This window comes from Antechinus flavipes, chromosome 5 (genome assembly GCF_016432865.1).
Source record: "Antechinus flavipes isolate AdamAnt ecotype Samford, QLD, Australia chromosome 5, AdamAnt_v2, whole genome shotgun sequence".
NCBI lineage: Eukaryota > Metazoa > Chordata > Mammalia > Dasyuromorphia > Dasyuridae > Antechinus > Antechinus flavipes.
The window spans coordinates 203,552,084-203,578,516 of record NC_067402.1 but is presented as its reverse complement, the minus strand read 5'-3'; the positions used below and the strand labels follow the sequence as shown (position 1 = coordinate 203,578,516).

General features: G+C 34.2%; 1 protein-coding gene across 1 annotated transcript in view; it reads right to left on the bottom strand.

Moving 5' to 3' along the window:
* The window catches only part of LRRK2 (leucine rich repeat kinase 2), a 180,921-nt gene extending 158,933 nt beyond the window's left edge, over nt 1–21,988 (bottom strand). Inside the window, exons 1-5 of the mRNA XM_052000191.1 lie at nt 21,715–21,988; nt 21,343–21,428; nt 16,694–16,803; nt 3,992–4,080; nt 3,001–3,138 (exon numbers count right to left, since the gene is read on the bottom strand). Coding sequence (XP_051856151.1) covers nt 3,001–3,138; nt 3,992–4,080; nt 16,694–16,803; nt 21,343–21,428; nt 21,715–21,868 — 577 coding nt within the window. The 5' untranslated portion in view covers nt 21,869–21,988. The remainder of the gene's footprint in view (nt 1–3,000; nt 3,139–3,991; nt 4,081–16,693; nt 16,804–21,342; nt 21,429–21,714) is intronic.
* Nucleotides 21,989–26,433: the final 4,445 nt, after the last annotated feature.

Below are 26,433 nucleotides of genomic sequence, written 5' to 3'. Positions count from 1 at the left end.
ATCATTATACACTTCGACAACGATATTGTATGAGGACATATTTTGATGGAAGTGGATTTCTTTGACAAAGAGACCTGAGTTTCAATTGATAAATGACGGACAAAAGCAGCTACACCCAAAGAAAGAACACTGGGAAACGAAAGTGAACTATCTGCATTTTTGTTTTTCTTCCCGGATTATTTATACCTTCTGAATCCAATTCTCCCTACGCAACAAGAGAACTGTTCGGTTCTGCAAACATATATTGTATCTAGGATATACTGCAACATATCCAACATATAAAGGACTGCTTGCCATCTAGGGGAGGGGGTGGAGGGAGGGAGGGGAAAAAAAATCGGAACAGAAATGAGTGCCAATATAATGTAATTATTAAATAAAAAATTAAAAAAAAAAAAAAAAAAGTAGGAAAGGCGGGAGTAGCCTCACAATGGAGCTTCTCTCTCTCTGTCAAATGAAGACGAATAATAGCATTTACTTTATAGGGTTATTGAGGGGATCAAATGAAATAATCATATAAAGTAATCTGTAAATCTTAAAGTGCTACATAAACACGGGCAATTATGAAAAAAAAAAAAAAAAAAAAACTTGCAAAGAAATTACAGCAATATATCACAAAGTAATACACTATAATATCAAACATTAAATCCAGGTGGACTTTGTATGAAAAAATGCAGAACTGATTCAATATTAGGAAAATTATCAGCATAATTGACCACATTGACAAATGTGTCACAAAAATGACAAAAATCATATAATTACATCAACAAATGTAAAAAAGACTTTTGAAAAATATAACATCTATTCTTATTAAAATCAACAGGAAGCATAGGAATTAATGATGCTTTCCTTAAAATGATAAGTAGTACTTATTTAACACCAAAAGCAAACAGTAAGTATAATAGGGATAAACTAAAAGCCTTCCCCATAAGATCAGGAGTGAAACAAGGTTCACTATCACTATCATTGAATACTATACTAGAATGCTACCCATAGCAATAAAACAAGAAAAAGAAATTGGAGAAATAAGAATAGGCAGCAAGAAATAAAACTACCAATCTTTGTACACACTTATACTTAGATGGAAAGTACACTAAAAAAAACTAGTGGAAGCAATTTAACAAATTTTAGCAAAGATGAAGGATATAAAAAACTATAGCAACCACAGAGAAAACATTAGTTATTCTACATATTACCAACAAAGTCCAGCAGCAAGAGACAGAAAGAGAAATTTCACTTAAAATAACTGCAAAAAAAATTTTTAAATGCATAAAATACTTAGGAATCTATCTACCATGACCTATATGAATACAATCATAAAATACTTTTCACATAAATCAACAGATTCTAATCAAGAGAAATATTGATCTCTCATTGGAAGGCTGAGCCCCAATATGATAAAAAATGACAATTCTACCTAAATTAACTTATTTAGTGCCATATCAATAAACTACAAAGAACATAGAAAGTGCTATATCAATAAACTACAAAAGATCAAGAATATCAAGGGAATTGATTTTAAAAAAAGTGAAACAAAGCAGTCTAGCAATACCAGATGTTAAATTATATTATAAAGCAATAATCATAAAAACAATCTGATACTGCATAGCAAACAATGGCAGATCGGAATAATGGATTAGTTACAAAATATACTGTAGTAAACGAACATAATAATCTAGTGTTTGATAAATCCAAAGATCCAAACTTTTAGAACAAGAATTCACGATTGAACAAAAACTGCTGGGAAAATTAGACAACAGTTTGGCAAAAAGCAGGCATATAATAAACTCACATCTTATATCAAAAAAAAGGTTAGTATAAGTATGTGAGTTAGATAAAAAGTGATATATGAACAACATAGAAAATTTCACCCATCACCTCTATGGATAAAAAGTTTAAAAGCAAACAAGTGATAGAGATTAAGAAATAAAACTGATAATTTTGATTAATTGCATTAAATTAAAAAGTGTGTGCACAAAAAACCCACTGTAGCCAAAATAAAAAGGAAAGCAGAAAACTGGGAACAACTTTTTACAGCAAGTTTATTTAATTTCTCAAATATAGTGGGAATTGAATCAAATTAATAAAACTATTAGCCATTTTCCAATAGATAAATGGTCAAAGATTTGAACAGTTTTCAAATGAAGAAATAAAATCTACCAATACTCATAAGAAAACAATCTAAATGACTATGAATTTGAAAAATGCAAATTAAAACAACTGAGGTATCTCTCACCTACCAAATTAGCTAACATGATAGAAAGGAAAAATGACAAATGTTGGAACAGGATATGAAATAATTAGGGCATTAATGCACTACTAGTGAAGTTGTGAACTGATCAAATCATTGTAGAGAACAATTTAGAATTATGCCTAAAGGGCAATAAAACTGTGAATATCCTTTGACCCAGCAATATCATTAATGGATCCACATCCTAGAGACAAAAGAAAAAGAACCACATGTTTAAAATTTTTTTTATAACTACTCTTTTTGTGTTTGCAAAGAACTGAAAATTAAAGAGGCCCTCATTTGGGGACTGCCTGAATAAGCTGTAATATAGAATTGTGATGCAATACTATATGAAATGATCAGGGGAATAATTTCAAAAATACTTGTGGAAGACATATGAACTGATGCAAAGTGAAGTGAGCAGAAGCAAAGGAAAATTAAACACGAAAGTAATTCTGTAAAATGACTGATTGTGAAAGAATTAGCTACACTGATTAATACAAAGTCCAAGACAAGTCCAAAGAACTCATAATGAAATATGCTATCCATCTCATACATATTTCGCTTTATTTATTTATTTTTTGTCTTTGGGGGTAATGTGGGTGTGATAACATGGCTCATGTGGAAAATGTTTTGCTTGACTTCACATGGTTAATAGCTAACATATAGCTTGCTTTTTCAATGTGTGGGGGAGGGGTGGGTAACGAGGAAAATCTGGAACTCAATTTTCTTTTAAATGAAAAAAAGATAAAATACAACAAAAATTAGAATACCTTTCTCAAAAAGCACATGTAAAATTTTACACCCAAATTTTTGGATTTCTTCATTAACGATAAATGTATGCATGGCATCAAAAATTAATGTGAACACATCACTGCAATCTTCTTCCAAGATCCGCAAAGTCATCAAATCTATATAAGGAAACAAAAAATTAATAGTTCTTTTGATACTCAGAAAATTCAAAATTCTTATGTGATACTCCATATTTTCTGGACTTTTCTTTTTTCTTTTTAGTAAGTTACTTAGTTTCTGAAAAAGTTATCATGGTCAAGCTCATAAAAAAGACAACCAAAAGATTTCATCAAGTGATCTAAAAATAATATCTGAAATGACTTTAATATACACTCAATTTTTCTAATTTCTGAATGCTGTATAAAGAAAATACTTTTAAACAAAATTTTAAAACTCTAACATTATACAATACTGCTGATTTATTATACATATCTAGATTTCTTTCAATTCTCATTCCTATTTATTGCTGATCTGAGAATGCAAATGTTTAAAATTTAAAAACCCTGAAAAAAAGAATGAAGTTAAAATAAAATACAAATAAGAATGCCTAATACAGTCTTGTCAATTATTTGGATGTGTATCATCTAAATATAAACTCTGTAATTGGATTCTCTGAATATTAATTCATCATTTTCTTTTAAAATTTTTCTTTCTTCAGTTCATTTCCCCTCTTTTCCTACTTCTTTTTCTTTTAATTCTTTCTTAAGAAACAAAAATAAAAAATAGCATTTGACATTAAAACTTGTGATCTGAAGATTAACTCCAGTGAATTAATGGAAAAGAAGGAAACTAGCAAACATGTAAAACCAATAATGGATTTTTCCATTTTATGGATACCTAAAAATCAAATTTCATGAATAATTTTGTTGAGTCCTAGTAAAATGTAAAAGAAAAAAAAGTTAAAATATATTAATTAAGATTTTGAACTTTTAAAAAAAATGCTGAGCTTAAGTAAAATTAAAGTTTAAATACCTGAAGTCAGGAGCTGATCTAATGCCTTTAGTCCAATCAATGAAAGGGTTATATTGGCATTGTGAACAGTGAGCATTTTAAGAATCAGCCTGAAAAAAAGAGAAGAAATGAGATCAAAACCTCAATGATATGTCAGTTTATTTTTTAATGTCACATTCATATTTTCTCCTTTTGATTTTCTTTGTTCAATGTACATGAAAATTAAACTCTAAAAAATTAATATAGAGTCATTTATGTGAATCAATAAGAGATTTTGTTAACTAAGAATCAAAACCTATACTCTGTCCATTGAGCTGTTCCTACAGGCAATGAAACCAATAGAATAAAAAGTTATCTTGCCTAAGTTAACTAGGTCTGTGAGGTTTCTCAATAAAGAGATTAAACAATGGCCCCAACCAAAAGAGAAATCAAATCGTTAGCAAGATGTTCAGTACATAAAAATAATGGGTTGCTTGTACTTAATTTGCAATCAATCTAATACAAAAACTGAGTAAAGTCTAACTTCTTTAAAATTAAAATTTAAGCTGTCTCTGTATTAAGAGACAGCCTAATGACTTCCGGCCAAGATGGTGGCAGGACACTCACATCTACTTAAGCTCCGTGTTTTCTCTCAGAATTTATTTCATGACAAGCCTCAGAATTAGTGCTTGACTGAAAAAAACACAAATAATTACCAAGAGAAAATATCCTTGAAATTCGCCAGACAAGGTCTGTTTTTGCTCATGGGTGGGGATGGTTAGATCAGGTGCAGACTGAAGGCAGGTAGCAGCAGCACAGCAGGCAGGGTAAGGCAGGCAGTTCACAGCTGAGCAGACTGGAAGGGGGTGGGAGGTGATCTCAGCCATTTAGGCAAGGAGAACTTTGCCACAGTGTGGCTACTTTGCCCTGGTAGCAAATCAGTAGATAAGCAAAGAAGCTCTAAACACAAGGGGTGAAGACTATAACCTTGAAAAGCTGGGGTCTCTTGGGACCTGGCCACACCCACCGGGAGTGACTCAGCACGCTCTCAGAGCACAATCATTGCTGTCCTGCTAGTGCCTCACTGTGCCCCCTGCAATCTGTAGAGGAAGCTCGGTAATACCATCCCCCACACCCCCAAAAAAGCAGACTGCATTTGTTTGTTTGTTTTTTGTTGTTGTTAGTTTGTTTTGTTTGATTTTTCTTTGACAAAATGAGCAAAAAATTTAAACAGACTCTTAACTATTGATAGCTTCTATATGGATAGAGAGCAGACTTTAAACCCTGAGGAGACTAAAAACAGACTGTCTCCAGATGAATCCCCAAAGGGGGATATGATCTGGTCCTCAAAACACAAGACTCTCATAGAAGAAATTAAAAGGCTCTCATGAAAGAGCTAGAAGAAAAATGGGAAAAGGAAAGGGAAGCTTGGCAAGAGAGTCTGGAGAAATCATCCCACCCATTTAAAGACAGAGTGGATAAAGAAATCAAATCTTTGGAAAACAGAATTAGTGAACTGGAAACAGAAAATGGCTCTCTAAAAAATAAAATTGGCAAAATGGAAAAAAAAATTCCATAGAACAAAACAACTTAAAAACTCAATTGGACAATTAGAAAAAGATATAAAAGAAGTGAGTGAAGAAAATAATGAATTAAAAATCAGAATCGAACAAATGGAATTAAATCACTCAAGGAGACATCAAGAATCAGTGAAGCAAAACCAAAAAAATGAAACAATGGAAAAAAATGTCAAATACCTTTTTGGGAAAACAACAGACCTGGAAAATAGATCTAGGAGAAATAATCTGAGAATTATTGGGCTTCCTGAAAAATATGATGAAAAAAAGAGCCTGGACACTATTTTCCAGGAAATTATCAAAAAGAACTGCCTAGATGTTATAGAAACAGAGGGTAAAATAGACATTGAAAGACTTCATCAATCACCTACTGAAAGAGACCCTAAAATCAAAACCCCAAGAAATATAGTGGCCAAATTCCAGAACTATTAGAAAAAGGAAAAAATGCTGCAAGCTCCTAAAAAAAAAAAATCAATTCAAATATAGAGGAGCCACAACAAGGATTACTTTGGATCTAGCAGCATCGATTAAAGGATCGAAGGGCCTGGAATGTGATATTCCAAAAGGCTAAGGAACTTGGTATGCAGCTAAGAATAACTTACCCAGTCAAAATGAGCATTTTTTTTTTCCAGGGAAGATGAACATTCAATGAACTAAGTGAATTTCATCTATTTCTGATGAAAAAACTGGAACTAAACAAAAAGTTTGATCTACAAATATAGAACTCAAGAGAAACCTAAAAAGGTAAAAAGAAATCTTGGGAACTATATTTCTGCTACAAAGATATATAAAGAACACATGTATACTTTGTTCTAGAAACTACAGGTGGAAAAGAAATTATACTAGAAAAAGGGTGAAGTAGGGGTACTACATCTCACGAAGAGGCAAAGGAAACCTATTATATCTCAGAGAAAGAAAGGAGGGGGATGAACATAGTGTGTATCTTACTCTCATCAGAATTGGCCTAAAGAGAAAAATATTAGACATAATCGATTTATGGTGAGACTTTTCCCACCTCATTGAAAGGTGGGAGGGGAAAAGTAAAAAGGGAAGGAGTAAGCTAAGCAAAAGGGAATACAGAAATTGTGAGGAAAAGGGGTAAGAAAGAGGGAGAAACACTAAGGTGGGGAGAGGAATACTAAAAAAAGGGAGGGCTATGAGAAGCAAGTGGTGCTCACAAGTTTAATACTGGGGAGGAAGGTAAGGGGGAAGGAAAGGAGAAAAGCATAAAGAGAAGTTACCGTGTTTGCCCGATAATAAGACCTATCCCAAACATAAGCCCTCCCCTTACTGTGTAAGATTCCTCTAAAATAAGCCCTCCCCCGAAAATAAGCCCTATTGAGATTGCTACTGTAGTGAAGGTGATCCCCTGCACTATGCTACATTACGGTACCCTCTGTATGCACCACCCGCCCTCCCTCCCCCCACCCCAGTGAAACACACACAGCGCTCCGAGTTGCATCCAATCAGAGCTGCAACAGTGAGTGCGTCATCCTGTTCTTCCCCAGTGATTTGTTTGCTGGCGCCATTGAGAGCAGTGCCGCGGAGGAGAGCTGAGGCAGGACAACATAAAAACCCGGTATGTAAGCAGAAGTGAGGGGGCATGATGGAGGATAAAAGGGGCATGATGGAGGATAAAAGAAGAACTCAGGAGACATCATGAAGGATAGAAGGAGCACTTAGGGAGCATGATAGAGTTAAAACATTATTGAGGGGCATGATGGAATGAAAAGAAGGTACTTTTTTTTGTTCACATTTACCTGTTTATTAAAATTGCTGTCAACGTTCATTAAAATAAGCCCTCCCCTGAAAATAAGCCCTCTGGGGTTTTTCTGTCCAAAAAAATAATAAGACAGTGTCTTATTATTGGGGAAACACGGTAACAAGATGGCAAGTAATACAGAATTGGTCATTTTAATCATAAATGTGAATGGGGTAAACTCCCCCTAAAGAGGAAGTGGTTAACAGATTGGATTAAAAGCCAGAATCCTACAATACGTTGTTTACAGGAAACACACCTGAAGCAGGGAGATACATCCAGAATAAAAGTAAAAGGTTGGAGCAGAACCTACTATGCTTCAGGTGAAGTCAAAAAAGCAGGGATAGCCATCCTGATCTCAGATCAAGCAAAAGCAAAAACTGATCTAATAAAAGAGATAAGGAAGAGTACTATATCTTGCTAAAAGGTAGTATAGATAATGAAGCAATATCAGTATTAAACATATATGCACCAAGTGGTGTATCATCTAAATTCTTAAAAGAGAAATTAAGAGAGCTGCAAGAAGAAATAGACATCAAAACTATAATAGTGGGAAATCTCAATCTTGCACTCTCAGAATTAGTTAAATCAAACCACAAAATAAATAAGAAAGAAATCAAAGAGGTAAATAGAATATTAGAAAAGTTAGATATGATAGCTCTTTGGAGAAAACTAAATGGAGACAGAAAGGATAATACTTTCTTCTCAACAGTTCATGGAACCTATACAAAAATTGACAATATATTAGTACATAAAAACCTCAAATTCAAATGCAGTAAGGCAAAAATAGTAAATGCATCCTTTTCAGAACACGATGCAATGAAAATTACATTCAATAAAAAGCCAGGGGAAAATAGACCAAAAAATAATTGGAAACTAAATAATCTCATACTAAAGAATGATTGGGTGAAACAACAAATCATAGACATAATTAACTTCACCCAAGAAAATGACAATAATGAGATGTCATACCAAAATGTGTGGGATGCAGCCAAAGAGGTAATAAGGGGAAATTTTATCTCTCTAGGGGCATATTTGCATAAAATAAAGAAAGAGAAGATCAATGAATTGGGCTTGCAAAAATGCTAGAAAAGGAAAAAATTTAAAACTCCCAGTCAAACACTAAAGTGGAAATTCTAAAAATAAAAGGAGAGCTAATAAAATTGCAAGTAAAAAAAAACAAAAACTATTGAATTAATTAATAAAACTAAGAGTTGATTCTATGAAAAAAAACAAAAAATAGATAAACCGTAAGTAAATATAATTTGAAAAAGGAAAGAGAAAAATCAAATTGTTAGTCTCAAAAATGAAAAGGGAGAACTCACCACCAATGAAGAGAAATTAGAGCAATAATTAGGAATTACTTTGTCTAGCTTTATGCCAATCAATTCGATAACTTAAATGAAATAGAAGAATACCTTCAAAAATATAGCTTGCCCAGATTAACAGAGGAAGAAGTAAATTGGTTAAACAGTCCCATCTTAGAAAAAGAAATAGAACAAGCTATTAATCAACTCCCTAAGAAAAAGAATCCCCAGGACCAGATGGATTTACATGTAAATTCTACCAAACATTTAAAGAACAATTAACTCCAATACTATATAAACTATTTGAAAAAATAGGGATTGAAGGAGTCCTACCAAATTCCTTTTATGACACAGACATGGTACTGATACCTAAACCAGGTAGGTTGAAAACAGAGAAAGAAAATTATAGACCAATCTCCCTAATGAATATTGAGGCTAAAATCTTAAATTAAATATTAGCAAAAAGATTACAGAAAATCATCCCCAGGATAATACACTATGACCAAATAGGATTTATACCAGGAATGCAGGGCTGGTTCAATATTAGGAAAACTATTAGCAGAATTGACCATATCAATAATCAAATTAACAAAATCCATATGATCATCTTAATAGATACAGAAAAAGCATTTGATAAAATCCAACATCCATTCCTAATAAAATACTTGAGAGTATAGGAATAAATGGACTTTTCCTTAAAATAGTCAGGAGCATATATTCAAACTGTCAGTAAGCATCATATGTAATGGGGATAAACTGGAACCTTTCCTAGTAAGATCAGGAGTGAAACAAGGTTGCCTACTATCACCATTATTATTCAGTATTGTATTAGAAATGCTAGCCTTGGCAATAAGAGTTGAAAAAGAGATTAAAGGAATTAGAATAGGTAAGGAGGAAACCAAATTATTACTGTTTGCAGATGATATGATGGTATACTTAGAGAACCTCAGAGATTCTACTAAAAAGCTATTAGAAATAATTCACAACTTTAGTAAAGTTGCAGAATACAAAATAAATCCACATAAATCCTCAGCATTTTTATACATCACCAACAAAATCCAACAGCAAGAGATACAAAGAGAAATTCTATTCAAAGTAACTGCTGATAGCATAAAATATTTGGGAATCTACCTACCAAAGCAAAGTCAGGAATTATATGAGCAAAATTACAAAAAAGTTTCCACACAAATAAAGTCAGACTTAAATAATTGGAAAAATATTAAGTGCTCTTGGATAGGCCAACTGACTATAATAAAGATGACAATCCCCTAAACTAATCTATCTATTTAGTGCTATATCAATCAGACTCCCAAGAAACTATTTTACTGACCTAGAAAAAATAACAACAACATTTATATGGAAGAACAAAAGGTTGTTAATTTCAAGGGAATTAATGAAAAAAAAAAAAAATGAAGGTGGCCTAGCTGTACCTCATCTAAAACTATATTATAAAGCAGCAGTCACCAAAACCATGTGGTACTGGCTAAAAAATATTTTAGTTGATCAGTGGAATAAGTTAGGTTCACAAGACAAAATATGTCAATAACTATAGCAATTTAGTGTTTGGCAAACCCAAAGATCCAAGCTTTTGGAATAAGAATTCATTATTTGACAAAAACTGCTGGGAAAACTGGAAATTACTATGGCAGAAATTAGGCCTGGACCCACACTTAACACTGTACACCAAGATAAAATCAAAATAGATCCATGATTTAGGCATAAAGAATGAGATTATAAATAAATTAGAGGAACATAGGATAATTTACCTCTCAGACTTGTGGAGGAGGAAGGAATTTGTGACCAAAGAAGAACTAGAGATCATTATTGATCACAAAATAGAAAATTTTGATTATATCAAATTAAAAAGCCTTTGTATAAACAAAACTAATGCAAACAAGATTAGAAGGGAAGCAACAAACTGGGAAAACATTTTTACAGTTAATGGTTCTGATAAAGACCTCATTTCCAAAATACATAGAGAATTGATGCTAATTTATAAGAAATCAAGCCATTCTCCAATTGATTAATGGTCAAAGGATATGAATAGACAATTTTCAGATGATGAAATTGAAACTATTTCCACTCATATGAAAGAGTATTCCAAATCACTATTGATCAGAGAAATGCAAATTAAGACAACTCTGAGATACCACTACACATCTGTCAGATTAGCTAAGATGACAGGAAAAAATAATGATGACTGTTGGAGGGGATGCGGGAAAACTGGGACACTGATGCTTTGTTGGTGGAGTTGTGAATGAATCCTGGAGAGCAATCTGGAATTATGCCCAAAAAGTTATCAAACTGTGCATAACCTTTGATCCAGCAGTATTACTACTGGGCTTATATCCCAAAGAGATACTAAAGAAGGGAAAGGGACCTGTATATGCCAAAATGTTTGTGGCAGTTCTTTTTGTACCAGAAACTGGAAAATGAATAAATGCTCATCAATGGGAGAATAGTTGAGTAAATTGTGGTATATGAATGTTATGGAATATTATTGTTCTGTAAGAAATGACCAGCAGGATAAATACAGAGAGGCTTGGAGAGACTTACATGAACTGATGCTAAATGAAATGAGCAGAACCAGGAGATCATTAAACACTTCAACAACTATACTGTATGAGGATGTATTCTGATGGAAGTGGATATCTTCAACAAAGAGAAGATTTCAGTTCAATTAAGTTCCAACTGATCAATGATGGACAAAATCAGCTACATCCAGAGAAGGAACACTGGGAAATGAGTGTAGACTGTTTACATTTTTGTTTTTCTTTTCAGATTATCTTTACCTTATGAATCCAATTCTTCCTGAGCAACAAGAGAACTGTTCAGTTCTGCACACATATATTGTATCTAGGATATACTATAGTATATTTGATATGTATAGGATTGCTTGCCATCTAGGGGAGGGAGTGGAGGGAGGGAAGAGAAAAGTTGGAACAGAAGTGATGTAAGAGATAATGTGGTAAAAAATTATCCATGCATCTGTACTGTCAATAAAAAGTTAAAAAAAAAAAAGGAAAAAAAGAAAATTTAAATTTAATATGTTAAGTAAGTTAACACCTATTGAGTGTTATGCTCATGAAGTCTCATAGGTACTTACAAAAGGGAAAATATGACATATTTAAAAAAATTTAGAAAAAATATTTCTAAAAAACTAAAATAACCAAATAGAAACAATTTCCCCCAAAATATATATAATTAAACACCTCTATTTAAGTAGATGTAAAAAAATGTATTGAATACAAGAATATTATAATGATTAGAAGGTTTTTCTATTTAGGTTCCTAATTTCCAGGACTACTTAGAAAAATGTTTTATTTATAGAAATTGGAAGTTTTCTATTTTTAAAATAAAGCAAGGCCAATAGCCCTATGTGCCCCTGGTACAGTGCTGCCTAGGCCTGGTCGGTGGGCAGCTTGGGGAGGGAACTTCCCTTTAAGAGGTCAATGATCTCTCAGAGCAGAGAGTGGTCCTATGGCAGGCTTCAGTGGGCATGTGTTTGGCATTGAGCAGGGCGCTGAGAAGAAGCTGCCCCTGCTGGAGGAACTCATCTTGGGCTCAGACTTTCCAGGATAGAATTTACAGGCTTGAGGTCCATCTTCTCAGAAGGCCAGCAAACAACGTACCTATCCCATGCCTAATTCTCAGCAACTAGAGTCTTACCAGTCATAAGGAAGCACCTGATGTAGAAAATCATCTAAAAGTAGGACAGGTTACATATGTATGGTCATGTTAGACATATTTCCACATTAGTCATGTTGTGAAAGAAGAAAAAGGGGAAAAAACATGAAAAAAAAAAAAGCAAGTAAAAGAGTATACTTTTAGAATGTGGACAGCATTTTTTTAATAATGGTTCTTTTGGAATTGTCTTAGATCACTGTATTGCTAAAAAGCATAAAGTCCATCAAAGCTGATCATTGCACAATGTTGCTGTTACTGTGTACAAGGTTCTCCTGGTTCTGTTCACTTCCTCAGTATCAATTCATGAAAATAACCCTTACTCCAGAAATTACAGAACCAAATGATTAAAAGAGAATTTATACCCAAGATATCTGATGAATTCACGTCACTAGACCCAATGAACTATATCCTCTCATCATTAAAAAACTGACAGATTTACTGCTAAGCTCACCAGACATGTATGAAAGATCACAGAAAATCAAAGAGGTAACAATGGGAGAAGATCAAATATTGTTCCAATTTTAAATAAAGGAGGAACTATTAGACTAACTCAACTTCCATTTCTGGGAAAATTCTTAATTATTCATTAGAGATAGAGAACAATCTTTAAAGGAAAAAAATGATTACAAACAACCAGCTGCAATCAAAATCATGCTTTTAATGAATCCAACTAAAATTATAAGGGAAAATAACATTTAGATACAAATCTTGTGCTATTGTAAAACCAATTTGAAAATTAACAGTGTGAAGCAAAAAATATCAAACTGCTTTATACACATCCTATGCTTCCAACAGTTAAAATAAGAAGATCTCCATTCCCACTCAAATTTGGAGTGAATACATTTTCTGAACTCAAATTAGTTTTTTGCAGTGTTTTTTTGGTCCTCAATGCAAATGTTATAAAAAAAAAAAAAAGAAAAGAAAAAAAAAAGAGTCTATATTTTAAAATCTATTTAACTATGAACTGAAAAGTTTTCACCTAAACTTCAATAGTAAATGATTAATTTGTAATGTAATGACATACTAGATGGGCAGCTAGCTGGACCTGGAGTCAGAAAGATTTCTTTTCTTGAATTCATACATTTCATACATTTACAAACAGTGTGATCTTAGGCAAGTCACTTAAACCTGTTTGCCTGAAGTACCTCATCAAATAAACTGGAGAAGGAAATGGCAAACTATCCCAGTATCTTTGCCAAGAAAACTTCAAATGGAGTCACGATGAGCAGGACACTACTGAAACCACTCAACAACGACATTGCCAAAAGGCAAAAATCAAGATAAGAATCTAATAAAATGCTCTAAATGCCTTCCAAAGAATGAATATACTCATCTAAAATTATATGATCACGGATTGATACCCACATTCGGCAATTCTCATTTTTGTGAAGACATTTTCAAAGACCAGATTTGTAAAATCTCATTACGAATCAGGATATACAGATGAATACTTGCAATTAATTTTAATGATAGGGAACACTGTGAACATAATTGAACAAAATGTTATTCCTCCGAAAAGAATTCTGTTCTTTTCATAGTAGAATGAAGTTTTTTTAAAAAAAAATTTGTACTCAATTATTATATTTTGAATTTCATCAAAAAGGTTTGTGAAAATATGTTTTATCTCTTGCTATATAGAAATCTACATAATATATGTGATTTTAATTCACAGAGTCCAAAATATTTACTATCTGGTCCTTTACATTAAAAGCTTACCAACCCTTTAAAGTTAGAATATTGTGTGAATCTAATAAAACGAAATTCTATATGGAAAAATAAAATAAAGCAAGGACATCCTACTATCATTTTTTAAAAATCAGGATTTTGGAATTTTGTTTTCTGATTCATCATTTTTTAATGCAAAAATCCCTAAATTTCCCTTTTTCTCTCTGCTGTTTTACAAAATTCAAGGGAAGAAACATTGGGTCCTTTAAAACCATGTGAATCTAAATCTTTCAAGTATTCTTAAGCTAATAAGGCTGGGGCTGGAAACTTTTTACCTTGAGCAAATTGTCCCACTTCATCTATTGTGTTTCCACTTTTCCAAGAAATATATTGTCAGTGTTCAGGGCACTGGAAGCCTGACTTAAAGTTTAGTAGTTAGAAGAATATGTGAACTATCTCATTGGAAAAACAACTGACCCAGAAAATAGACTGAGGAGAGCTAATTCAAAAATTATTAGATGACCTGAAAACCTTGATCAAAAGGAGAATCTAACGATCATCTTTCAGAGAATTATCAAAGCAAACTGCCCTGATGTATTAGACTCAGAGGACAAAATATTTTTTTTTAAAATGTCAATCACCTTTTGAAAGAGAACTCCAAAAATGAAAGCTTTCAGGAATATTAAAGTCAAATTCCAGAGTTGCCAGATCAAGAAGAAAATATTACAAACAGACAAAAAGAAACAATTTAAATATCTTGGACCTATAGTCAGGACCAAACTTAGCAGTTCCATGTTAAAGGAGCAGAGTGCTTGGATACTCCAGTACATAAGGTATTTTGGAAGGCAAAAGAGCTAAGATTACAACCATGAATAACCTATCTCTTCCCTCTCCACCAAACTGAGTGTAATCCTTCAGGAAAGAAGGTAGAAATGTAACTAAAGAGAAGACTTCTAGACATTCCTGATGAAAAGACCAGTGTTGAATAGAAAATCTGACTTTCAAACATATCACAATAGTAAATGTGAATGGGATGAATTTGCCCATAAAATGGGCCATATAGCTAGTACATGCAAATGGAAAAACCTGAACCAATTGTTCATGATTCCAAGGCCAGACCTTTATCCATCACATTGACTTTTATTATTAAATCACTAGTAATTATAAATGTACATAAAATATGTTAAGTCTAAAAATCTGATATTCTATGATAATCTATTACCTAAGGAATTATATTTTTCACCAAAATCCCACTTCAGTGTCTCAATGTGATATAGAATTGACCAAAGGATCTCAAGGGCTATGTCAGTGGAGTACAAGTCTGGCAGATCTCACCCAGTAGAAACATCCTCAATAACAGGATTAGTATTGGATTCTTACCCAGAGAAGAGGCACAACAATTAATAAAGCATACCTATTAAGATGAGAAAGGATTTCAATAAAAGTTCTGAAGCACTGCCATTTTAATTATAAATTGTACACAAACTTTGAGGAAAATTTGGAATCACTCTACTATTTTACTTTTTCTCTATCATAGAAAAAGGATAACTTAAAAGTAAAGATGGTACAATGTTAACCAGAAGACATAAAAGTCAAGAAGTCAGCAAAATTATACAAAAAGAAATTCCCCTGGAATACCTCTCTACAAAAATTTTTTTTTTTGTTTTCTTAAAGTTAACTACAGTGAAGGAAGTGGTCTCATCTATGAGATGATGTTGCAAACTGCAAAAGAATTGCTGGTGAAATGACTATCAAGACTGAGTGCTAGGAAATAATTTCCTCTTTTCTTCTTTTTTGAAAACAATAGTTTGAACCACCTAAATACACACACACACACACACACACACACACACACACACGTGTATGTATATATGTATATATTGCTTCAGGAAGAAAAAGCACAGTTTAGTTAATACATTACTAATCTCACTGCCTAGTTCCTATATTTTTGTAGAAGTAACTATCCTATATTAGTTATTTTATCAAAAAAAAAAAGTATCTTGTTTAAAATTTTTACTTTCTTTTCTCTGAAAATAGAGAATTCAAAACTTACTTCAGCTTGCCAAAACTTTTTGAATCATGTTTCTATCATCTACTATAATAATCACCTGGTCTACCTATCTCCCATATATATTACAAGGAATATTCATAATATTCATACCCTTAAAATAATATTCATATAAGTGGATTATTTATAATATTCACAAAATTCATAATAATATTCCTAAAAGTGAATTAAAATATAAGACCCAAGATTTGTAGGTGTAAGTTTTCATTCCACTCATGTAAATTCAAAACAATTCTATACATTAAGAGACAGTATACTTGTGTTACTTTGGGTAAAAAATATCTATTATCTGGTAGCCAATGCTGTGGATGATGAGCTTTTCTAGTCTTGGTCAGCTTTTCCAATCTTAACCTCAGATAACAAATAGATAATCCATATTGGAATCCATACTCAATGGCTTCCCAGTTTGATTGAACCTGCTAAAATTGGCAGTCACCTCTAGCATAAATTTGAAGAGCCCCAGAGGTTGTTCCTTGTCCATGATGAATCACTGGAATAGGACTTTTGAGAATAAAATTCTGTATACATGTAAAATATTATTTTAAGATCATATAGCATTTTAGGTATATCTTCAAAATATCTTTCCTCTTTTGAGAATCTAAAAAAATGCCTACCTAAAGATTCTAGATTTGTGTACCTAAGTAAAAATACAATTGCTTTTTGCAGAAAATTAATACTTACTGGTGAACACCAAGGATTTCCCAATCTTTTCCAACATCCTGGGGACCCATTAAGCTTTGCATTATATCAGGACAAATTTCTGTCAATTTACAGATAAGTGACCAACCCACCTGAAAAGTAACAAAGGTAAACATATCTTTATTAACTGATAAAAGTTGAACATTTATCAAATTATAATGTATTTTTCTTTAACAGAACCAGCCAATGTGAAGATGATAATTGAAGCAATTTTTCAAAAACTAAACTATGCAATGAAATTTTACAAAGAAGTATCTATAGGCATTAAAGTGACTTTCTACAAAAAACTAAAAGCATGTAATACAAGAACGGCAGTGTAAGTCAGGCAACAGACATTACTGAGTGCTTACTATATACTAACCAGTAATGACTTTATTATACTTATTTATTTGTATGTTATTTCTTCCATTAAAATTATGATACTTGAGGATGGAGTCTCTCTCTCTCTCTCTTTCTCTCTCTCTCTCTCTCTCTCTCTGTCTGTCTGTCTGTCTCTCTCTCTCTACATATATATATTTGGCTTTTCTTTGTATCTTTGTGGTTAGCGCATAGTAAAAACATTGGCTGAGATCCAAAAATAGAATCCTTCTGGGATGGAACTGACTCAGGCCAAGATCCTGGTAGTGTAGGCTGGATTTTGGAATAAATTGATATACTTATAGTGCCTCATTCAATCATTAACAAAAAAAGAGATTTATTTAGCCACAGCAGGAGACAGGTATTCAACAAGAAGAGGCACCAAGGACATGGAAAATTGATTCAGCTGACAAAAGCTCCCTTGCCTGAGGTTCCCGTTATGATCCATCAGCCAAGCATCAGAGTGCCCATAGAGGTCCAGAGTGGCTATTTTATACTCAGGCAATGAGGAAATAATATTAACACTCTGAATCTTTAATCCTTTGAGACAACAAATTTTCAATACTTTTAAAGGAAGAACTATCTGCATGGATAAAAGGGCTAGAATATTGTTCCCACTATATTCTATCCCTTAGAAAGTCAAGCTCCTTAAAGGTCTTCTAGAGAACTTTATGCCATGACTCCAGGTTTCAAAAAGCTTGATATAGGTAACATTAAAATAGGAAGAGATAATCTAAATAAAATTAATAAAAACAAAACAAAACAATATAATAGTTCTTTTAAGGACCAAGTCCCAGAATTAAATGATCCATGGGTGGGTGATGTCAGATATTTACAATTCACAGTGGGTCTTTTGATATAAAAATGTGAACATAATTAGGACAATTTATATAATACAGCATGTGCCAACTATAGAACCATTACATCACCACATCATCCACCACAGCATACTGCACATGTGTTAACTATAACTATCCTGCTTTGATATGTAAATTCCTGTTACTGTAAATATCCCTTGCTCCAAGCAAAACACAGGTGGTCACACCCTTGACTTCCCAGAAAGGGTGAGAGCACCAAAGGGAGGTAGTCACACCCTCCCTGATTTCCCCCCATTATCTGTGGCCCTCTACTTTCGTTTTACTAGAAACAGGTATACATAAATCCATCAGCATGGGAAGTATTATACAAGCAAGTAGTAATATAATACATGCAAGTAGTGATGTAACAAACAATATGAATCAACATGGTTTTATAAAAGATTTATAAAAGGAAGGTGTAGAAAACAGCTATCAATTCACAACCACACATACTCCTCCTTCAGCAGCCAAGAAATAGTCCAAAATCAATCTATTGTCCATCACTTCAAGTGTCAGGGAATCCATTGATTCCTGTGGGTTTTGAAATCTTCCAGTATGGGAACTATAAGCACTCTACTATTGATATGTAAATTCCTCTTACTGTAAGTATCCCTTGCTTCAAGTAGAATAGGTTGTCATCATCCCCTGACTTCTCAGGAAAGCGGAGAGCCTTAGAGGAGATAGGGAGCTGAACCAGACACTGTCAGCAGGTTCCCTCTGGGCTGAAGGGTCTTACACCTTACCCAGAGCTTCCCCACTATCGTGACCCTCTACATTTATTGATACTGCTTTAACATTTTATGATTTATAAAGCACTTACTTCACAATTACTCTGAGTTAAATAACATAGGTATTCCCCAATTTAGAGACAAGAAAAGGCTAATATCAGAAACTGACTTGTTTGTATCAGTTTTCTCAATTATAAAATGACAATAATAATGCACCTACCTCCCAAAGTTGCTGTGAAGATCAGATGAGATAATATTTGTAAAGCATTTAACACAGGGTCTGGCACCATTTTTATTATTAGTGGTGATACTACTGCTATTACTTCCCCCATCTCCATCACCTCCATCTCCACCACCACCACTACCACTACTACCATTCTAAGAGGTTGCTTTCCTTTTAAAAAAGAATGTGTTGTGAATTCCATCCACCAAATGAGAAAATTATAAACTTAAAATTACTCCTACTTTTAGTGCTATAAAACTCATCAAATGTTCCTGTACTGGAGGACACAATATAATTCTACCTCTGAAAGATAAGGGTACAATACTGAGCTGTCTCTGATCTGGGGAATATCCAGGAGACTAGAAGGGCTTGAGATACATACCAGGGGTTCAATCTAACAACTCCCATGTATCCTATAGATAAAATCCAGTTTATAACATCCTGTTTCCAGAGGTTTCTTGATACCATCAATCCCATTAAACCTAACCAAAACATTAATTGGATAAGGAAACTATTAGTCATCTGGTAAACTCAAATTTAAATAAAAAAGATAACATGGGAGAATTTAAGAAAATTAAAAAAAAAAAAACCTGTTCATAAGCACTAGAGCACATGGACTGTGTCTTAATTATCTTTATGTTTAAGCCCATCACAGTACTTCATAGAAAAGAAACATTTAATAAACGGTTGCTCAAAATATTGATATATGCCATATGTGAAATTTTTATTTTAATTGAACAGTGATCTAGTTGCCAAAAAATAAAGTCTTTATCATCTTTGATTTTATTGGATTTCTATTTACATCTGAACTCAAATTGAAAAATCCCATAGAGTAACCTAAGGAAAAGAAGATGTGTTTTTCTTGCCATGTAAAGTACTACACAAAATCACCTACCTGTCTAATTTAGTTTAATTTGGATAGCTGAAAAATTTCCTTAGCCTTTCAAATGAGTATAATTTAATCTCATCTTTGCTATCAGCATTCACCAAATTTAAAATTCCCTTCAGTCTCCTAAACTATACTGAAGATGAAAAAATTGATTTCCCTTTGCAAAATGCATGAAATGTGCTTGTCAAATTGTACAGGTCTCAATTTATACTTTTAACCTTCTATCATCATTAAATAGACTTTTTTCACTAAGAATCACATTTTCAGCTTTAATCTTAATCTTTACCAAATAAGGCAAGCCTCTCTTCAACATAGCAAATTCTTGGGGTTCCTATAGCAGATTAGTCTCCCACTATATCTTGTCCCTGAACCCAGATGGCTCTGGGGGAAGAAAATGGGGCAGGTAACCTTGCACAACTCTCTCTCACTCAAATTCAATTCACTTGCATATCATAGTATCACGTCCCAGATGACATGGTTGTCTTCAAGAATGAAGGACAAGAAACAAGAAGCGTATATGACAAAGTGGATTTGAAGTCTGGAGGCTTCATTTAGAATACTTCCTTTGATATTAATATCTGAGTGGCCTAGATCAAATCAGTTAACTGTTTGTGACTCAGTTTCCTCTTTGTTACAGGAACTAGACTTGACTCCAGATGTTACTTCCAGTTCTAAAATTAGAATCTTCTGAACCAGTACTAAGGAAAATGTTTTATATTCCCAAAGGAAAGTCTTAACAATATAGCTATTATCTTAATTCAATTTCACATTTTTAAGAACTTAGAGGCTGCCAGGTGGCTCAACTAGAGAACCAGGCCTGCAATTAGAAAGACCCAAGTTCAAATATTACCTCAGGCATTAGCTGTGTTACCTGTGTTCATGCTTAATCTATTTGTCTTAATTCACTGGAAAAGGAAACAGCAAACCACTCCAGTGCGTTTGGAGAGGGGAGGGGGGAGGGGGGGGAGCCAACATCCACCCCCTAAAACAGAAACAGAAAACCATGGACAGTATGGTTCACTAGGTCTCAACGAATCAAAACACAACTGAACAAAAACAAGTAAAAGATCAAGTACAAGACACTTAACTGGTGTTGGAAATGCAAAAAACAAAAAGGAGCTTATATAACACAACTTAAAATTGGCTAAATATTTTAGTGGCTATTTGAGCTACACTTTGTACATTTGTACTACACTCTGAACCATAACAAATGGTTAAATATTAATATTTATGCATTCATCTCCCACTTCAGACAATCTTCATTCCCCCAAATACCCCACTCTGTTCTCCACTTTATTTGCTTCCTCCACTAACAATTCCACTACAGTTGTCATCAGCTAATGTACTTTTTGCTCTTATTCAAAGGCTCAATATGAGTCACAATCCTTTTGCACTTAAAAAATCCCAAATACTCAACAACCTCTCCATTTTAAAAATCACAGCAAGCACAAAAAACAGAGAGGTCCTTAATAGTGAGACTAAACATACAAATGTTTCATCACAACAGTTTCTCCCAAGAACTTTGAGTTGAAAGCATTCCTCTCCCAACAGGAAAGGAAAATGATGTATATATTTACCTGTTGCACACCTGCGACTCTCATGTAGGAATCCAAAACAAGTAGCAAAGGCATATGGACATTTTTGCCTTGAAATAACTTGGAAGCTGAAAACAAAAGAGGGGAGGAAAACAGACGAAACTATTATTCAGTGTTGCTTTTTAAACAGAAGAATGAAAGGAAATAAGTGAAAACAAGTCATTTTCGATTCCTTTCCTAAAAATAATCTCTTCTCCCCAGAGTTTGGGCCAATGCAGAAAACTATCTCCAAAGAGTTTTCTTCTAAAACTGATGATTTCAGGGATGTGGATATATTCCTTCCATTGCTACATTTGTCCAAAATTTTAAAAAAAATTTTTTTTTTAAGGAAAAAAATAACGATTAAAAGCTTACCGCGATCACTGTACGTTAACATCAGCATATCCTCTAGGATTTGGATCAGGGTTTTTATCTGTTTTCCTTCCTGGACATTTTGCAGTCTAACTATCAACTTTTTCAAAGATTCCTCTTCTTTTTCTTCACTCCGCAGGCTACGGCTACTGGCCATGACCGACCCCGCCGCTTCCGAGGCCCTCCCCCGGTCCTAAGCCGAGGCGGAGCGCTGCAGGAGCGGACTGGGGAAGGTTGACCCGCGGATCCCGGGAAGTCCTCAGGACAGGAACGCTGGTGGCTTTGGCCTGTTTTGGAGAACAGCCGCTGACCCCGCCCTTCCTGAGCCGTCCTCCTACTGCCCCACCCCCGGGGCGGGAAAATGAACCCAAGGCAAACTTGGGGGGGGAGAAGATAAGGCAGCAGCTGGAAGCTGCCAACCCCCGAGTCCGCCCTGCCCCTCGGCCGGCCGAGAACTTTTCCTCCCTGACACTGGGACTAGAGCACCAGGGAGGACCGGATTCTGGCCCCAGGAGTTGTGCCCTGCCCGAGCCAGGGCAGGCCAGGGCAGGGCTCCATTGGCTAGACTGAGGGAAATAAGGATTTACTCCGCCCTAGCTAGTAGGGTAGAGGAATTAGGTTTAGAAAGCAAAAGATTGCTAAAGGGGAGGCACACCCTTCGAGAGGAGCTGAGAGTCGGGAGAGGCAACCAGTAGGGTCAAAATCAGGGAACTCAGAAATGAAAGGCATGATAACCTAGCTTGTTTAAAATAGAAAGTCAAGGTTTTGCTAGAAAAGGCATTGTTCTTCAAGGGAAACACTTTGGGATTTAATTACTTGCTTTGACTGAACATGAAAAGCATGTCTCTGGAATTCGGGAATGCTAGTCATTGTCCAAAAGAAACTTTGGATTTTTCTTTTCTTTTTTCCCCTTCCCTTTCTGTCTTCCTTTTTTCTTTTCCCTTCATTTCTTCCTCTTTTTTTTTCTCTTTCTTCCTTTCTTTTTAACTTAGATGAGACCAACTGTAATTTTGTCACATAGATTTTGTGGTAATTCTTGGGTGCAAGTGGGGGGGAGGAGGGAAGGTATTTGAAAAAACAACACTAAATTCTCCCTAGGAGCCCGATGATATTTCCTGAAATGTTAGAGATATTGATAAATATTTTGGAGATGGAAACAAATGTGACAATTGTATCTCATTTAATTTAGCTAGGACAGGCAAAGGATGCTGCATTGTTAAAAAGTTATCTGTGTATGTCTTTCTTTTTCTTCCTCCATCCCTCTCCATTCCTTCCTCTGTGCCATCTAACTGCCCATATACACGTACATATATGCATATGTCATCTGCAGAATTGTCAGACATATATATATATCACTTATTATGGTGTACATCACTTTGGTAAATCAATTGCAGTTTACCTGCCTGTATTATGTGCTGGTTAATTTGGGCAGTACCTCATGAGAACCGTAAAAACTCTTTCAACTCAGGCTTCAGCAGAGTCTGAAGCTTTCTTACTTTTTGCGTTGCTCCATCTTTCTCCTATTTTATCATACTTCCAAGTTCAAGTAGCTAAAGCCAATAAACCAGTACAAATCAGAGGAAAGAGTTTTATGACACTCAGTGTGACAAACTCCACCAGCAGTTGCTAACCCTTCACAATTCAGCTAGTGATATGACACAAATGAAAATTCAAAGAGACAGTTTCTGGATAATTTTAATAAACATTTTATTAATTATGCTAACTGACAATCAATAAATTGATGTCCAGTGGTTTCTCTAGGTCATCAAAAACAACTAATGGAGACACTGACTGTTTTAAATGTTTTTTGAAAAGCAACGTTCCTGACCAATGAAATCAATCTTGATTAGTGGATATTTAAATGAGGATGTAGCCTAAAAGTCCTCAGTTCCTCTTGCTGAGAACACAGCTTAATTATAACACTCAGCTGTCTCTAGCAGTCTGGACAGGGGAATACATCCCTATCCAAATCACTCTAATTGGTTTTCTCCATGAACTGAGTTATCTTAAACCCACTTTTCCATTCATAACTCCTTTTACTTCAAGAAATTTTTACATGATCCTAGGGTATACAGGTATATAAAATAGATATACAAACCAAATATTTACTGATAATAAATCATAATTTTGCAACCCCCCACATTCAATAATGAGACCCCATATGGATCATTAAGATGACACACATTTTAAGAAGCTTGACCCTAAACTATAAGAAAGGCCATAAGTTTAATGCTTTAGGCTAAAATCTATTTGGATTAGTGAAAACTTCTCTGTTTACACTTTAGAAAGAAAGAATATATCCTAGTTGTGTGTGTTCAGGGCAGTGACCAACTGAATAACTAGGGATCCTCAATGTGGATTGTAGTGGGAAGAAAATTTGTGACAGGAAGACCAGGAAGCAAGCCATTACAATAGTTTGGATGTAAATGATCAGGGCCAACTCCAAGATAGTGACACTATCAGAAGACAGAAGAAAGTATGTTTTAGAGATATTGCAAAAGTGAAATCAACTTTGGCTTTGGCAACAGATTGAAGATGGAAAGTGAGAAATAGTGAGTCAGAGATGATGGCTAGGTTATGAAACTGAGGGACTGAAAGGATTGTGGTACTCTTGACAGTAAAAGGGAAATTTAGATGGGGAAAGGATTTAGGGACAAAGCTAATGACTTCCATTTTGGACATTTTGAGATTAAGATGTCTTTGGACATTTAATTTGAGATATATGAAAGATATGATATTAAAGACTTTAGGGATGAATAAACAGATTTAGAATCATCAGCATAGATTTGATAATTAATATATTTAATTGATTGCTTGCGTTAATCCACAATTAATTAAATTGATAACTAAATCCATGGGAGCTGATGAGAATATCAAATGAATATCAAGGGACAAGAACAGGAAAGAAAAGGGGCCTGTGGGACACTCATGATTAATGAATTACCTGAATTCAGTAGAAAAGTCTAAGAAGAATCAGTCTGATAAGTAGGAGAAACAGCAGAAGGGAATGATGTCCTGAAAACCTAGAGACAAGATTGAATTAAGGAGAAGAGGCAGATTGAAATGTAATTTATTTCATTACTTTTTCTTTCCTTGGTATATGTTTATCTTACCTATGCTTCTTTTTAGGGAAGTATTTGCAATATTCTACTAAAACCTGGGTTCTCTTCCTCCAAAAAATGACTCAAATGCTTCTCTGTATTTGTTTATCCATCCTTTTTCATCGATGATTAGGCTAATTTTGTAAAATATGCCCTTTGGGATTACAAATTGAATTCTTTTGCTTTTTAGAGTATATTATTCTCTTCCATTCTACACTTTCCATTGCTTTTTTTGTTTGTTTGTTTTTATTGAATTCTTGAATAATTTATTGTTTATGAGCAGAATTGTTAAATTCATCTACTACAGTTTATAGCAGTCCTACAGTCATATTTTGAAGTTTTGAAGGAAAGTGTGAAGAAGGTATTCTTGAGTGAGTTTCTGCTGCTTTGTGGTTCACTAACCATTTCCCTCCCAGGCAAAAGATACTTCCTCATATGGATGGGCAGAATCAGTCTGCTTCTTATTGCAATTGGATGAAAGGCAGGGGGTGGGATGTGCTAATATCTCTGCAGCAGTAGGGGAATCCCTGTGTGGTAATCTAGAGATAAACTCATAAGTGGATTTGTACATCCCTGCTTTATAGGTTACAGACTAAATCTAAGAGGGGTGCTCAAATAGCATATTAAAGTATTAATAAGCATTCTCTAGTGTTCATTCAAAAGACTTTTACCAGGATTGTTGTTTTCTTATTCTGTGGACTTAACTATAATTGTTCTATATCTGGTTCATAATTCCTCCCTTTTTTTTTTTTTAAAGAGTTGATGGAGCCTGGGGGAAAATGTCTACTTAGCTATCTTGTCTTAATTCTTTCCTCTTTGTACTAAAAGGATTTTGAAAATAGGGCTTCATTGCTATATCTTGCACTATCTTTTCTTCATAAGTCTTTCTGTCCCTTTCCTCTCATCCAGGTCAGAGACTTGAATTTAAAGGTCTTAAATATCAAGATTTATTTTTGCTTTACAAAAAGGTTCCCTGATATTCCTTGCTCATGACAAGAAAATCATTCCAGCTCACCTTATCACTCTGAGGCATGTTGGGGAACTCTGTACATTGATCCAAGTTCCAATTAAGAAAGGTTTGGGGCTTGCTATGTCATTTTTACTCAACACTATCCCTACAGTGGTATATTGTACAATGCCTATTCCTAAAACTACTCAGAATGAATGATTCTTTGATTGCCAAGTCAATGAAATTGCTTCTTAATTTGGCAAAGGGGTTGGCTATTTTTGTATTTCCAAGGCTTGTTTCCTATCCAGGAATTCAGATTCCCTAAGATATTCTTTCTTTTTACTTTCTTTGGTATGCATCATTTGCATCCAGATACATCAAAGGATCTAGATACTGACTAGCAGATTAATCTCATCTTATATCTTATATTCTCTATATATAACAAATAAACATATAAGATTTATGATTATACTGTGTTCCTTACCAGTAGATTTGAGAAACAACAGCCTAAAGATGGATGAAATCCATGGAAGCTAATGAGATCCCCAAATGAAACAATATAGAGGAATAATAGAAGAGGACCCAGAACCAAGCTTTGTGGGGATACCTCTGACGAGGGGGCATGATCTGAATGAGGATCCAACAAAGGAAGCTGAGAAAAAGGAGTCAGAC